Raw genomic sequence first — 16,100 nt, 5'->3', positions numbered from 1 at the left:
ATTTAAGACCGGACCGGACCGGAGCCTATTGTGTAACGGTATCATTTTTTAGAGTTCCTCTGATGTACAGGGGCTAGTAGCATCAAGTGTTTTTTATCTAAGTGAGTTGCGCTGCCACCTCGGCTCAGTCTGGATTCATAACACCGCTGACTTCGACTGTGATTCCCGTCCACCCGAGAGGAGAGAGAGAAAAAATGTCACCCATCGATAAAGAGGCTTGCAGAGAGGCTTACAATGAAGTGAGAGACGACAACACGGACACCACTTGGTGAGTGTGCGCATCACACACAGCAGCGCGCATCGTGCATCACCCGGGATGATTGCAGAAATAATTAACACGTGGCCGGGCTTAGAAAAGGAAGGGGGAACAAGGGAAAAACATGTTTAAAACGCGCCGCAACGTTTATTTCCCGGCTGCTGAATGAAACAACTTGAATTCCAGCCTAATCTCAAAGAAATGTTAATTCGTGCGGCGTGTTACCGCCCACTGAGCCGTCTGGAAGAGACGAAGGCTGCTAGAATCAGACGCCGAGCCTCTGTTGAATTGTTCCAATTTCGATTCCTTCCGAGCCGAATGGGGGCTGAATTCACGCAGAGTCGGAACATATGACGATTCTGACAATGTTCCAAAAAAATAAAAATAAAAATAAAATAAAATAAAACATCTTACGTGCGCAAAAAAACCCCTTCAATCAGTCGATATGTCAACGCAAGTAAGGCGAGAATGGCACATTTATGGTTCGCTGGTATTTCAACCCTTCCACCCAAAACGGACCCCCGCCTTGCGAACCCGAAACAGCCCCACTGACAAATCACGGATGTGGTGGATCATTTTTTTTTTTTTTAAACAGATTTACGCACCAGATAAGCCTGGATGAAAATCCTGTGGTTTTTTTTCTTTCTTTCTTTCTTTCTTTTTTTTTTCTATTAATACAGACTGAAATACCCGCAGATTTTAGTATCGTGCCTCAGCTGATCCGATCTGATCCGTGTTCTGTGTCCCCCTTCCCCCGCCCCCCATGTTCTGCTGCGGTTATACACAGTAATCAGGCCCAGCAGGGCAGAAGTAATTTCCTTTGTCCTGTATTCAGAGGGGATAACGTTATGTGTCGTTCCGCGGCTGACACACAGCTGCCACCTTGCATGAGACGGTTTTTGTTTCTTGTTTTATTTTTTTTACCCCCACATCTTCATTTTATGTGCCTGTGTATGCATATTGCTTCGATGAAGACAAAAGGTGTGGGGGTTAGGGGGGAGATGCGGTATTCGTGCATGGTTGGCACGTCACGTCGTTGTGGATCAATAGATTATGCGTGCAGAAAACATAACGCACACCTGCGATCTGCGCCTCCCCCAGGGCTGCGTTCAAGTATGAGAACAAGAAGATCGTGCCAGCGGGACAAGGGGGCGACTATGAGGACTTCAAGAAGATGTGCACAGGTGAGGATGTGCATATTGTGGATGTTCTACTGCGGACTGTCACATTGTGGAACTAGGGTGGGCGTGTGTGAATGAATGAATGAATTTTTATTATTGTGTTGTGTCCAAAACCCTTTCGGGATTACAAGACGCCGCGAAAACCCTATTGAATTATAACGTTCACTTCCTGTAGATAGCACCGCAGTTCACTGCAGACTAACACGTAAATAAAACAAAAGAACAACAGACGTGTCGTCTCACCTAAATGTATGTAAATGTGTGCGTGTGTGTGTGTGTGTGTGTGTGTGTGTGTGTGTGTGTGTGTGTGTGTTGTCTGGTGCACCTCTGTCCAGACAGACGCACGTTGTTGGCCTTGAGCCGCGCCTTCTAATTATTCAAATGGAAGCGCGGTGTTGCATGGTGTAGCATGACTGACGTGAAGTTCAGCCTTTTGTGTAGAGGTGCAAGACTACTATTGTGTACTACAGTGTAAAACAGGTCATGCTTTCCATCTAAGTCTGCAATGATTTCCTGCAACTTGGACAACAGGAAGGCTAGAACTTAGTAATAATAAGAGATGGATGGATTCACTTTTTTGAGTTTAGTTTTTTTGCCCCTGCAAAAAAAGCTGAAAAGCAGCACTTTCAGACAAAGATGACTCCCAGGAAGAGGGAAATGGCTTGTGTTCTGGCTGGATGGATGGAGGGTGGAGGGTGGTGGGTGAGGCGGAGTGGAGTGCGGTGAGGGGGGGTGGGGGGGGTTGTTCACTTGATTGTGAGTTCACCTCCTAGCTGCGGCCCTCCAGAGTAAAGCGCCGGCTCAGATTTTGGGTGTGGTGGTTTTTCTGACGCTCGGTGTCTTGAAAGCTTTGCAGCCTCGGGGGGGAGGAGGGGACGTGTGTGTGTGTGTGTGTGTGTGTGTGTGTGTGTGTGTGGCAGGGGGGGACGCTCCGCTTCTTCCTGATATTTTTACTGCTTTTGATCACCGCGTCGAAACAGCTCATTTGGCACAGTGCTCTACAATAGCTGTGGCGGCGGCGCTCGCCATTGGTTCCTGTTCAGAGATGACACACACACATGATGAGACAGCTCTCGCCGGCTGTGGCCTCCTTCTCCTTATTTAGTCAGTCAGTCAGTTTTTTTTTTCTTTTTTTTTTTGTTACAACATTGAAACAAATACCCCGAGGGCAGGCGGAGCTAAAGCAAACTCATCACCACGGCGGGAGCTTCGTTTGACATGTAATCCTCGGATCAGTGCAGGAAGATACTGCAGGCTAACAGCTACTGCTTTGAGTAAAAATGAATCGAAACAACATTTGAAAAAGAAAACGTGAACAATTCTGGGTTTTATTTTAGACTTTTTTTGTATGTGGGTCCTTCATCGGAGTTCAGTTGTGTTTCTGTTGTAGATCACCACAATAGAAATAGGAGGGTTTACTGCATTCAACACTTAAGTGCGTAACCCTAGCCTGCTCAGAACATTGGATTCATTTTTAGAATTTAACAATGAGCATCCTCAAAGGCTGATGAGTCTTGACACTGATTATGCAAGCACCAGGTTTTTTTAGTCATCAAGACGGAAGATTAAAGGCTCATCACTCCACACTATCTTCTGGAGTCGGCTGTTGAATATTCCTTCAACTCACTCTACAATCATAAAACAGCATTTATTGTTTTCCTTAAGACAGACTTGAAAATATAGACCGGCTAATAAATGCCTGAGTCGACTCCCCCCGCTGGCTGGCTGCAGTACTGCTCATAAACGTCTATATCCCCCTGCCAATTCAAAAATGAAAGAAACAATAATAAAAACTGAAAGTAGAAATCAACATACAAATTTGGTTATATTCAGCGTTTGCGCTGAAATGTTCCTTACGTATTCGGCAACCACATGATAAAATCTCATTTCTGCTCACAATATGCTTACGGAGGTCGATATTTGCACTTTGTCTCAACAACCCCGATAATTTAAAATTTTTGTGCATCTTTCGTTACGTGGAAGAGACCCGACACTGCTCACAGTTCCAGTTTCGAGGCTGCATCTCAGAGGAACTTCACTCGCGCTGAGGCGAGGAAGGGAGTGAGGGTACACAGGAAGTGTCAACCCGACAACCTTTTGCTCTTCTAGGAAGGAGTTAGTCGGTGGATAACAAAGTCTCAGAGTCTTTTTTTTTCTTCTTTTTTTTTTTTTAACGCTGCGTCATCGCTGTTTAAATTCCAGCGCAGTTTTGCCTGCAGTGGGGGAGGTGGCGGGGCTGCAGAGTCAGCGTTTCACGGAAGCAGACAAAAAAAAAATCTGGCCGAGGGAGAGAGGAAGTGTGGGCGAGCGGCAGGTCGAGGGGCTCTGATGTTCTCTCCCTCTCTCTCTCTCTTTGACGGAGGAGACAATGCCTTGCCTCCATTGTCGCAGAGGTTGCCGCGTGTGTAAACAAGCGTGCGCGGCAGCAGGCGGGGTGTCGGAGCTGCTCTTGTTCCGTTTTATTAGCAAGCAGATTGGGCCTCTTGACGGCCGCTGCTCCCATTAACGGCGGTGACACCCGGCTGATGCGGCCGATAAAGACTTTATTAGTCGCTGCTTCCGTGATTAGGCGGCAATTAAGTGAACCGGTGTAAATACTCCCACAGACACTTTGTTTGAAATTTCTCCCTGGACTTTCATGTGTCTGTTGCTTTATGTGTCTGTCTAAGACTTATAGGGGAGCTGGACAATGAATCGAGCACCTCATTTTACGTTAAGTTTCACATTGCTGAGTTATGAATTTTGTTCTTGAGTCTGTTGTGTTGGAAGGGGAGAAGGTCTAGATCAGGCGTGGGCAAACCTCTGGGTTCTAAGATGTGACAGAGGGGGCAGCAGCAGATGGATGGAGTGGAAAACATGCTGCTTTAATGTCAATTGAAAATGAACCAAAGCAAAGATGCAACAAAAACTCTTTGAAGCCCCGCGGTATTTAGCTCTTTATCGAAAATGACTCTGAAAACATTGAAAACATGGAGGAAATACAGCTATTTTATGACTGACTAATGAATAATATAATTTCATTTCAAGTTCAGCGGGCCGGTTTAAAAAGCTTTAACGGGCCACATATGGCCCTCGGGCCGTAGTTTGCCCGCCCCTGGTCTAGGTAGTGTTTAAGCTTTCCTGAGAGAGTGAAAGGTAAAATTCGATTATTTCTTACACCATGTGTTAAATTTTAGAAAATATGTCAGGTATCAATTTTGGAAAACATAGAACCTATTATCATTTGTGTCAGTCTGAGAACACAGTGAAGAAAAGTTGCACACTTGACATATTTAGCCCTCTGTGCACAGCCTCCCTCTTAATTGCTTGGCAGTAAATGATAGACGTTCCCCAGTTCTGGTTGGTAGATTTACTGGAGACGCAGAGGGTTGAATTTAGCACAATACAATTCCACTGCAATGAAGACTCTTATTGAGCCAAGCACAATGGAACCTCTTCATGGTGAACAACAATCGCCCATCCTCTCCCAGCAGAGTTCCTACAATGGTTTTTTCCTACTCTGCCATCTCTGCCCCACTTAAGGTTTTCGGGTTGACGCTGCCTAGTGGAGCTGTTTGAAGTGACGGTGAAACATTTTGGCTGGTCTGGTCGGCAGTGCACCGCAGCAGTCACATGCTTCCACTAGCCGTCGGGGACTCTCACCGAATCTTCCAACATGTTGTCAGAGGGAATATTCCAAGATGGATGCACCATGAGAGAGGGGAGGTTCTGTTGAAGTCTGGGTTTGGTTGCCTTATTACAGCTTTGCCTCGGCATATTATCAGAGGTGCAGGAAAACACAAGTTGGGAGCAACCTGTTTGTGCTATTACGATGTAATATCGCCTGCGTCGAGATCCGCTGAGATGGTGTCATGATGACAATCGCAACTTGGAGAGAAGAACAAGAGCTTTGTCTGTAAATAATGTAACTCATTGTGAGACCTGAGTTTTTGTACCCACACTCTCTCAGGTGATGTTATGGACTCTATCATGTGAAACCAGCTCTATGTTAGAGGTGTTTGTTTCTCGCTATTATGTAATACATGGGAGATAATATGTTTGCCGCTGTTCCGGTGGATACATTTCACGTAAACATCTGGGGAACAGTCCAAAGACAACATTTGAGAAAGTGAGGCCCTTGCAGAGAGAAACTTGGCAGGTAATTTGGTTTGACGTGAGGTACATGCAAAATGTACAATCTGCATATGATGCAACATTGTATCAAATTCTACTTAAAATGAGCTAAATTTGATTTACAGTACATATGTGCTAAATTTGAGTTTGAGACAATGACGTAAAACATTCATACCGTTGCAGTTTAACTAGAGGCTCTGCCCGGTGCCACTGGTTTCCATTCTGCTCCTTTGTAGTCGGTCCGTAAATGATGGCAGTCATTTCGCAGATTTGTGTGAGCGCTGCCATCTGACCCGAAGCAGCGTTTTCTTCCTCATTCAAACATGATTCAGAGAGTCAGCTTTTTTTGTGTTTGGGTTGTGTGTGTGTGTCTGTGTGTGTGTAGTCTTGATTTAAAGTCGAGTGTGGACTGGACCACCCTGACAGTGGCAGGCGTGGTCGCTGCCATGTCTGTGTTTCAGCTGCAGGTCTCACAAAACATTTGACTCATTGAGTCCACTGACCTGAATAGTTCCCATTTACTTAAACTCATACTGTTTCTTTTTTTTTTCTTTTTTTTTAATCAGTTTTTTTTACTCTTAAATGTTTTTTTTTAAAGCATAACTTCAACCTTAGATTATTTCAAACCTTCATAACTTAGTCTATTGTCTAAGACAAACATTTGCTTATAAACTATTATTAAAAATACCTCCCTTCAATTTTATGTGTAGTTATTTGCTTCTTTTTTTTTTTTTTTTTTTTTTTTTTACCTGTATTGGCTTGAAAGCATTTTTATTATTTTCCTATCACTGTTTGTTTCATCTCCCTCCCCAGACGACGCTCGCCTGTTCGCCTTCGTGCGGATCACCACCGGCGACGCCATGAGCAAACGGGCCAAGTTCACCTTCATCACCTGGGTGGGAAAGAACATCACCGGGCTGCAGCTCGCCAAGATCAGCATCGACAAGGCCGTCGTCAAAGACATTGTGCAGGTTTGAGACGCAGACGCCTTCGAAGGATTGGAGAGCGGCCGCGTGAATTGTTATTACCGCGACGGCAATCAAAGCGGAGCGAGAAGCTCTAATGGCGCCCGTGGGACCGGAGGGATGAACTGCATGGATAGTGTGGCAAAAAGAAAAACACGCTGCGGTCTAAATAGCAGGAGGGAGACGTGAAAACAAAGCCTTTAACCCCTGGAGATTTTCCAGCGCTGAGTGAAAAACAAGCAGGGAAGTAGGTTTCAAAGTGAAGAGGAACGCCAAAATAAAATATTGTACATATGCAACATAAACACAAGAAAACTGACAAATGCCAGTTGTTGTATTGTGGGTATTTAGCTTGCACCTGATGTTGTCCCTTTCAATTCTAACTGTATTCATCTCCAAGGGAAATTCACAATAATTAATTCACAATAAGTTAATACAAAGATAAAAACAAACAAGCAAAAACATTTTGATTGGGTCATAGTCGCTGATCTGGAACAAGAGTTTCTCCGGATTTCTTATCTCTGGATCTGTTGGGCTTTTCTATTAACTTCAAATGAGCGATGATTGATTTTTCAGATTGGGGAATGATTGACCTCTCCCGTGTTTTTCCTTCTCTTCTCTCTGTCCCCGCAGAACTTTGCCAAGGAGTTCATGTTCAACGACCTGAAGGACCTGGACGAGGAGAACCTCCGCAACGAGCTGAAGAAGGCGGGCGGAGCCAATTACGACGCCCAGGCCGAGTAGAGACAGCTTTGGATGGGGTGGGGTGGGGTCTAGTCTGGGTTGGGGTTAAATTGCGGGTGGGGGAGGGTTGGAGGGGGGTGGGCATGTGGGAGTGTCAGGCTATGGCTGCTGCTGCTGCTACTGCTGCTGCTGCTGCTGTGTCTCCTGGGAGAGGGCGAGGCAGGAGGAGGGGGCGGCAACCGTGAGCTTGGCCTCGGCCTCGGCCGCACCAGTGCACAAAATCCACTTGAATGGTGAATAGAAAGAATGTGGTGACCTCTTTTTACGCTCTCTTTTTTTTTTCCCTCTTTTGCCGACGAAACAAAGTTCACACTGACGTCAGTTACGTCCTCGCGCTAAGCTAACGGGCGCAGGGCCGTAATTGGTGGGAAAATCCCCTTCCGTTTTCCTGATTTTCAGGTTGTCGTTTTGTTTTTGTTTTTTTTGGGTTTGCCGCCGCTCCTCCTCGCGCGACCTTTTGCCCTCTCCCCGGACGCTGAGCTCGCTCGCGGCTGTTCGTACACCGCGCTGTGCGTCGTCATCTCGCGGCGAGCGTGTAAATAAATCGTCATCGGCGCCGCGCCGCGCCGCGCCCCGGCACTGGGGGCCAGGTGCCTCGTTGTGAAACGGGGCCCTCCGGCAAGCAGACATACGTGTGACATCAGAGCATGCGCTTAGTCATGATACACTGTACAGTACCTCCAGGAGGAGCAGATCTCCGTCTCCCGGCAGCCTCTCTCGTGTCACGGCTGAGTCACCGCCGCCGCGCTAAAAGTGGCCGTCCGCTGCCTCCGCATCATCGCCCGGGCCAAACATCTGTGTTTGGATTACAGCCTCGAAGTCAGACATTCTTCGATGGTCTGTAATTCAGCTCCCCCTCCTCCCTCCTCGTCTTGATTTTTTTTGCCCACTTTGTACCTCGCGTCCCTTTGATCGCCTGTCCAAACGTTTCGCCTCTGTGGATGTGAGCTCGGTAAAACCTTATTTTAGTGCGTCGTTTAGTTTCTGCGGAGCAGCCGTGATGTCAGCACTTTGCAAAGAGTGGGGCAGAGTCGTAGGAAGAGCACAAAGTACGGAATGAAACTCAAGACAGCTGCTGAATTTTCATATTTAGTGTTTTTTTTTTTTTTCTTTTCTTTTTTTCTCGAAGGCGTGTTGGGAACGGAGATCTTTTCCTCTGGCGTTTCATCTCATGTTCAGCTCCGGAAGGGGAACCATATTGTACTATTCTACTGTGTGTTGACTGCCTTAGTCTCCCAGGGAGAGAGGGGCATTGTGGGAGCCTGTGGACACTACTACACTGTGATTGGCTATCCTGATTACATGGCGGGGGGGATTTGGGATAGGGTCCTTCATGACACAATGGGGGGCCTCGGTGTCGCACCCCCAACCCCACCGAGGAGCCATTTCTAGGTTGTAGCATCTCTTACTCTGAAAGTTTTATTCCAACCCTTCATTTCCCCTGGAAAGAAATTTGTTTTTGGTTGTTTTTTTTGTCTTCAAGGACAAATTTTATTTTTACTTTTTGGGATTTCTTTTAAAGAGCTGTTGTTATCGCAGACATTGGCGGAAGAGATTTTCCAAAAAAGAATGAAGCAAAAAAAAGAAAAAGAAATAAAAGCAAGATGGGCACAAGAGAAGTCATTTTCAAAAATAAAGGTTGATGTTTTTCCACAAACTACCCTCTCTCTTTTGTCTTATGTTCCTCTAAATATTTGGGTATTACTGTTATTATTCAGTGCAAAACTACACGTTTGAAAAATGACTTGCATTAATTGCGTTTACTTGCATTAATTGCATTTAATTGCATCAGTTGTTTCATTTTACAACTGATGAGACATTTTAAAAGCATTTTTTCAACATGTGAGTCAATGCCTCAAAATGTATTTTGTCCTACATATTACACACTATGTATATTGTGCTACGTTAGTAGCATTTGTATTTGGCACAACTGTTTTTATTTTCAAATGATCAGTTGAAAAAAGACTCTTCTGTTTGCAAGTTCACCGTTGATCTCGGCACAAGCAGAGAACTGTAAGTAGACCTGTCACAATTTAAGCCAGTAAGCTGCTTTTCACAACAACTGCAGCAACATTGTTCGTCTTATCCAAGCGCGCGCGCACCATATTCTTGCCGAACCAGGGTTCCATGGGAAGGCCGCGCTGCCGTCACCTGTCGTTTGCCGATATGAAAGCTCACGAGTTGCTTGGCTGCAGTTGCAACAACCGACATGATGAGATGTGAAAGACCGTCTTTCCCACCACAGGGGGAAGGAGTTTGCTGTCATTTGCTGTCAGAGCGACACTTACTTGGTCCGCAGTCCCACTTGATGCAGCTCTGCGTCGTCTTTCTGTGCGTGCAACTCCACTCCATCAAAGAGACGCCTGCAACCGCTGCAACCTGCAGATCTTCTCAGCAGCCTCCAGTCCTGCTCAAGTAACAAGTGATTGCGCTAGTTTAACTTTCAGTTTTCGCCAATGAAATATATTCTACTATTATTTGACATGTTTTCAGTTAAAAAAGACAAAAAAGATTGATTGATCGATTGATTTACAACTGACTTAAAACTCTGTGCACGTTGCGTATATTATCCAAATAACAGGAAGTGACCCTGTATTGTGTCTTAGTCCTTCCCCTTGGTCCTCATTGTCTCTGCTGTAGTCTTAATCATTCTTCTAATGTGGAATGTGAAACATTTAGAGACGGTTACCAGATGCTGGTGCCTTTGTTTGCACACTATGCCTTCCAAATAGAGGTGTGTAACAGTATTCAATCCCTCGAGAGAGATATATATATATACATACATATGCGTGTGTTTATATACATTGAATTGATCATTCCATCCACAGTCCTCCCGACTCTGAGTGCATTCAATGAAATCCTAAAAGCCCAAATTGAGAAAAAAAAAAAAAAGTCTTAATCCAACCTCATGTGATGCTGGATCTTTACTGTGAGTGACAGCTGCTGGTCTTTGTCTGGTCGGTCGAGCCAACACTATCAGCATGCCTGCGATGCGTGTGCCAATCTGCTCCAGCTGCCTGATGACGAGATTAATCGACTGCGTCTGTCTGACTCAGCTGCTGGTCAAACATGGCCTCCGTTGGCTGTGTGTGCGCATGTGTGTGTGTGTGTGCGTGTGTGTGCGTGCATGCCTGGTGTCTGACAGGCAGACTGGGTGGTTAAAGTGATCTATGAGGGCTAAATAGCAGGTTGCATAATGACAGAGCCCCGCTAGCGCTCACTGTGGCCTTAAGTACGCCATGAGGAAGTGAGTGGTGGAGTTTAAGCTGCTCTTACGGGGTGTCTGCATGAGCCAGTGTGCAGGTCCGGGGTGCACGGAGGGTCACTGGTGCTCACTGTCAGCATTGCACGTCATTCTTTATCAGTGGGATTTCTTTTTTTCCCCGTTTTCCCCACCAGCCTTTCGCCAGAGGATATCTGCTTTTTTAAAATGTCATGCAGCCGTCTTCAAAAGCTCCCGTCTGATTGCTTTTCAGTCGGTCTTAAGAGTCTTAAGAGCAAAAGGCCACACTGTGAGAAAACAGGCATTGAAAGCTGCTAGCTGCTCCTGTAAGCAACAGAAGGAAAAAAAAGAGGAAGAAGAGCAATAGGTCAACAGAGAAGAAAAAAAAAACTAAAGTTTAATAAAGGCTGTTGTTGACAGTAGTTGCTAGTATTTAGAATATTTTCCACAGGCTTTTTCCAAAATTTGATGGATGCATTATAAATATCCATCAGAAGAGCCAGATTGTTACCCTTCTGCCAAACCATATAAACTTATGGTTTGGTAAAAAAAATATCCTCCCAAACGGGCCACAGTAGCAGCTTTCTGCACAGAAGGAAAATGGCTCCGGGCATAAGCGCTTTCGGGCAGAATGTTTAAATACTAAATTCAGCTGACTGCCGGTCAATATGTTGCACCAAGACGTCTGCGCAGTTAATATTGATGTGGCGAGAGAGAGAGAGAGAGAGAGAGAGAGAGAGGGAGAGACGCGACGCATTCAGGTCAACTCATCCCACGTCTTGGATGAGATCAATGCGAAAACAGAGGTCCAGAAGTTTGGTCGTTGAGAAGCCACACAAAAGGCCTGCGAGGGCCGACGGGAGGACAAAGATCACAGTGTCCGGTGAACCCACTCGCACAGACCAGCGCAACCACAACTTAGGAGGCATAACATCATAGGGGGGGGAGGCCCGTCACAACTGTCGGAAGGTTTACGTCTTCCACCACGCCGCCGCAAACGCTCAGACTTGTGTCCAGCAACATCATTCGCACTGTTACTCACACAAAGTTGCAAATTTCCTCGTGGCAAAACTGCCCTTGATGCAGGCGCTGTTAATGATTGGTCACGGTTCCTCGTAAACAGACAGAGGAGGAATTATTTTTCAACTTGCCTATGTCTTGCCTACGCGTTGCATTCACTTGCTCATCGACCCCGGAGCCACTTCTGGTACTTGTGTTTCCAAAGGTTTACTGGAGCTAATATGCAACCAGTGTTAAAAATGTCATTGACTTTCAAGACTGTTGGAAGAGCTATTTTTAAAAACAGCAACTACATTTGTTATTTTTCCACTTTACTTTACAATCCTTATTGTATAATATATATATATATTTTTTTTTTTTACAATCTTAGGTAAATAAATGCAGTTTCTTCAGGAATCATCACAAATTTATACAAAAACCTCAGCAAGCAAATTGGAAAAAACGAACTCACACATACGCAAAATGAGTGCTTTCCCTGCAAGTGACGCTGTGTGACAGAAAAATATGTTTTCTCGCTGTCATGGTGTTGTCGCTGCTTTTGCCGAAGTTTCTTCTAACCATTAGATGCCTCCGGGTGAAAGTTAAACATCATTTCCAACATAATATTTGCCATCGTGCTTAAATTTCAAAATTTCTTAAAAAAAAAAAAATCTCTTTTACCAAAATATCTCATTCTCATTCCTTCTCCATCCACGCATACTGGGCTATGTCATGTGACCTACAATGCAAAAAGTTTTTTGTTTTTTTTATCTCTTTTTTCTTTTTTTTACAAAAAGGTTTTTTTTCCATTGTTTGAATTGATTTTTCTCATGTTAAATACCAGTTTAGTTTTTTGAATTCAGCAAGCAATAACGTGTTAAAGCCGATACACCGATAGTCACAGGCAGAGACCGAGCTGAGGGAGAGATGCCAGCCTGCTGGGACCTGTGGGAGTGTCCAAACAGGGGAAGGTCACGGTAGTTCCTGCTCAGCTCACCACCACCACACAGATCCTTCCTGCATTCCTCTGAACTCCACGACACAGCAGCGGCATACTTTACAACCCACGACAAGTCATGTGCTTTGTCCTAGCATGCGCGTTTGTGAGCGATAATCATGTTGCAATCCTCTCCTTTGCACTGACAAGACGCGAACAAAAACGTCAGCATGTGTAATTTGCTCCTGTCTGAAACGTCTCTATCTCAACGGCGGTGTGGTAACTTCCCTCTGAAAGGCTCGGAGGCATTGCATCAATATTATTCACACTGGGAGTTTTTTCGTCCCAGTGTGATGTAAAGCCTTTTCGGACTTTGTCGTCCCGGCTCCATTCACGCCCAGACTGCGTCACCGCTGTTTGACTGAACAACATTTGCTTTAGTCACAGCTCAGCGGGGTCCTGAATCCAAACGGGCCAGCGTGCTCCGAGGCGTCTGCGCACACAAACTGACGCTTGTCGAAAGAGCCGCTAGCTCTGAGCATGAGCTCACAAGCGTCCTGGTCCGAGATGTGTGCTAAGCATTCGTGAGGGGATTTCCGAATGAATTCCTAATGAGATCCCATAGATCTTCTCTGATTGCACACTCGTGGAGTGTGGGAGTGTGTTTTTTTGTTTTGTTTTTTGTTTTGTTTTTTATAGATGATACTGCTCTATTTCTATATCTTTTTGGACATTATTAACTGAACAATGCTAACACCAAAGGCCCGATGTCTTTGTAAGAGGAGTTTGATAAGTTAGCTTAATGTTATTCAGTATTATAAAAAATAATCCTGGCCTTAAAAATCCTTCATTTCATCGGTGATCCTCGGGAGTCACAGTCTGGTTTCATAAGAAGGGACGCTAGCCATGTATAGGAAGACTTGTTGAGACTCTGGAGTAACGGATTTTTGTATTTGGTGGGGGGACCCCAATAGTGTGAGGAGGGAGACAGATAATGGTTGGCAGGGGGACCAGGGGGTTTGGGAGAGGGGGAGTGAGGGGTATCGGGGGGAGTGGAAACTGAAATTTGCACAACTGAGCAAAGCAAACTGGGGGGTGTTTGGGAGGTGCTGCGGGCCTCTATTCACAGTCCTCCGGGCCGTGTGAATAGAGACGGCAGAGCAACGGGGAGGGAATGCGGGCCTGAATGGGTCGGCCCCTGGCGGCTCCTGTGTGCCAGCGCTGCACCGTGTTGGCACAGGGAGGCCATTGTCGCACGCTAACGAGCTAGCGTGTGACTTCATCTACACCCACACCCGCGCGCCTACGCGCAAACGCGTCCCCAAAGTGAGCATCTGTTTGCAGCACATTTCAGCGCTTCGGTCGCCACGTACGGGCTGACAGCAGGGCGTCTGTCCGCTTGGTTTCACTGTGTAACGCCGCTTCTTTATCGCCCCCTCACTGTTGAATATCTTGAGTGGAGAACATCCAAGTGCACTTGAGTTATAGCGTTACAATTAATACAAGAATGTTGGTTTTGAATAGTTTATCCCCCACTTGGCTTCTTGACTATTTGCATCTCTTCCTTCCCATCTCTGCACTTGCTCAATTGCCGCTGCGAAGTCACCTCGTTGACGTGCGGCAACCATTTTTATCTGAGTGTGAGTGTGAGTGGAACTCAGTAGCCCACTTCCTGTTCCAAAGGTTACGCCGTACAACCAACCTATTTCAGTAAAGGAACTAAAAACACAAGAGGCAGGTGGGGTTTTTCTTCAGAACCTTTTATTTTCTCGTCACAGACCGACTCACTCAGGTTCATTCGCTTTAATTTGAGCTGAGGTGCGTTTTAATTTAACGACGAGCAGGCTGAATGTGTTACCCACAGAGTATTTTCCTGTCTGCCTGCTATTCAAGAGACTTCTCGTGTGTTCTTGTGAGCGTCACATGTTTGCATCAGCCTATACAAACAAAAAAAAGGCAACAGTATCCCCCCCCACTGCTCACTGCTGTGTGTTTGTCAGTGGCTATCGGACCGCGGCAGCGATGACATCAGTCTGCCTTGTGACCCCCAACTACTCTCTCCTGCAATGACTGTCTTCTCTAATGGCAGTAGTTAGAAACTTTCACACATCTATTTCCTGGAAGGTGACCTGATCTCAGTTTAATTAAACTATAACTCTCCGCTCGGCGTGGATCAGTGAGAGGCAGCGGGACAGTTATTCATTCATCAAAATCTGCGCCGTTGCTGCCGTCGTTGTGGCCGTGCATCAAAAGGTCAACGGTCTCGCTTCACAGACATCTTCCGTGACTGCAAGGGTGGCTTTGCATTCAAATGGCTCTCCTAATGAGTCCAAGAACAGTTTTATATAATATCACTGTAGATCAAAGCGTGGGTGAACAGCAGGGCAGTGGACTATTACTCTGCCTGATCTGTTCTTTTCAAAAAAGGAAATCTAAAACAGATTTTAAACAGAGATTTTAAAAAGTGTAATTCCACAGTGATTTTCCCCGCACGCACTATGGCAATGTGACAACTTACTGTCTCATGCTAACTGCTCAAACTAGCATGGCCATTACGTCCTGAGCCATCCGTGTTCCTCATTATCTTGTAATGTGGAAGCAACTCAAGCATTTCAATAACTAAAGTGACGAAACGCCTCCTCCCTCAAATAACACTTGTTTCGGCGCCGTCCACCACTAAACCGCCAGCACCTACCCACATGACGTTGACGTTTTAACGGCGCGTCAGCTTACAGCCCGAGGCCTACGCTGCGGTGGAGGAAGTCTGCCAGAACACAGTCTCAGGTTGGAGACGCGTGCCAGTCACTCAGAGTACATGAAGAGCCCGGTGGTATTGTTTTAGACTGAGACTGAGGAAGCACCTGAGTGCCCTCTTTGTGGCATGCCGCAAACTCTGAGTCAGCAAACGAAGGCTGTAAGGTCAGCCTTATTTTGTGTAATTTTTCTTGTGTACTTTGGAAATCCTTTGACTTCCTTTTAGATCTTGTTCATTGTCTTTTTAATATCTTTTTTTCTCTCCCACAAAACAGACAATTTGAGACTGTAAGTAAACGGTGGCAAGCATGAGCTGACTGTTGTTTTTTTTTTTTTTTCTTGAACTGGATGTGCAACAACTCTTTGGAGCGCGCAAGAAAGTAAAGTCTATAAATGTAAAAGTGCGGTGTGCAGCTCTTTGTGAACTTGGTACACTGATAATGGATTTCCTGTGCAGTCGTTGAGAGATGTTTACCATATAGGGATACAACAGAGAGGAAGGCTTGTGGGCAAAGGGAAGAAGAGAAAAGAAGAAGTGACGACCCTCATTTCTCAAGTCTCAGCTTGTCGACAGCTGAATCAGTACTCAGGAGCTCTGCTCTGCTCACTGTGATAAAGATAAGTTGATCTTTGTATCACATCGCATAGCTACAGCTACCATTTTAGCCATTATAACCATTGTAAAGTTGATGCTTAAGCTGAGAGAGTGTAAATAATGAGATCCCAATCTGAGTCATCATCAGATAAGGTGGCATGAATGGGTTATGCAACAGTAAACACATTCCTGGAACATAAGCGTGTGATGCGTGAACTTTGTTCAAGTTAATTCTAATGTTTGTTTCTCACAGTCAAGATAATAGCAAAAATCTTGAATTCCTGCCGTTTCTTTTGTGTACTGCTTCAATCAGTTTGTTTTGTTTCATGCTTC

General features: G+C 45.5%; 1 protein-coding gene across 1 annotated transcript; it reads left to right on the top strand.

Moving 5' to 3' along the window:
* Positions 1-132: 132 nt before the first annotated feature.
* On the top strand, positions 133-8,916 carry cotl1 (coactosin-like F-actin binding protein 1). Its single transcript, XM_076019261.1, has 4 exons — positions 133-268; positions 1,358-1,440; positions 6,364-6,521; positions 7,149-8,916. Exons 1-4 carry the CDS (start codon positions 195-197, stop codon positions 7,257-7,259), a joined length of 426 nt encoding a protein of 141 aa, XP_075875376.1. The 5' UTR covers positions 133-194; the 3' UTR covers positions 7,260-8,916.
* Positions 8,917-16,100: the final 7,184 nt, after the last annotated feature.

Source organism: Nelusetta ayraudi, unplaced genomic scaffold (assembly GCF_046127955.1).
Source record: "Nelusetta ayraudi isolate G7.1 ecotype Tasmania unplaced genomic scaffold, CSIRO-AGI_Nayr_v1 ptg000009l, whole genome shotgun sequence".
Classification (NCBI taxonomy): Eukaryota; Metazoa; Chordata; class Actinopteri; order Tetraodontiformes; family Monacanthidae; genus Nelusetta; species Nelusetta ayraudi.
The sequence above is the reverse complement of the archived record's forward strand: the minus strand, read 5'-3'. Positions and strand labels throughout refer to the sequence as shown.

Bases quoted from the DNA above. Each gene is read 5' to 3' on its own strand.
- cotl1 (XM_076019261.1), top strand. From the start codon at position 195: ATGTCACCCATCGATAAAGAGGCTTGCAGAGAGGCTTACAATGAAGTG. The intron at 1,441-6,363 runs GTGAGGATGTGC...CTCCCTCCCCAG, and splicing joins CTTCAAGAAGATGTGCACAG to ACGACGCTCGCCTGTTCGCC. The intron at 6,522-7,148 runs GTTTGAGACGCA...CTGTCCCCGCAG, and splicing joins TCGTCAAAGACATTGTGCAG to AACTTTGCCAAGGAGTTCAT.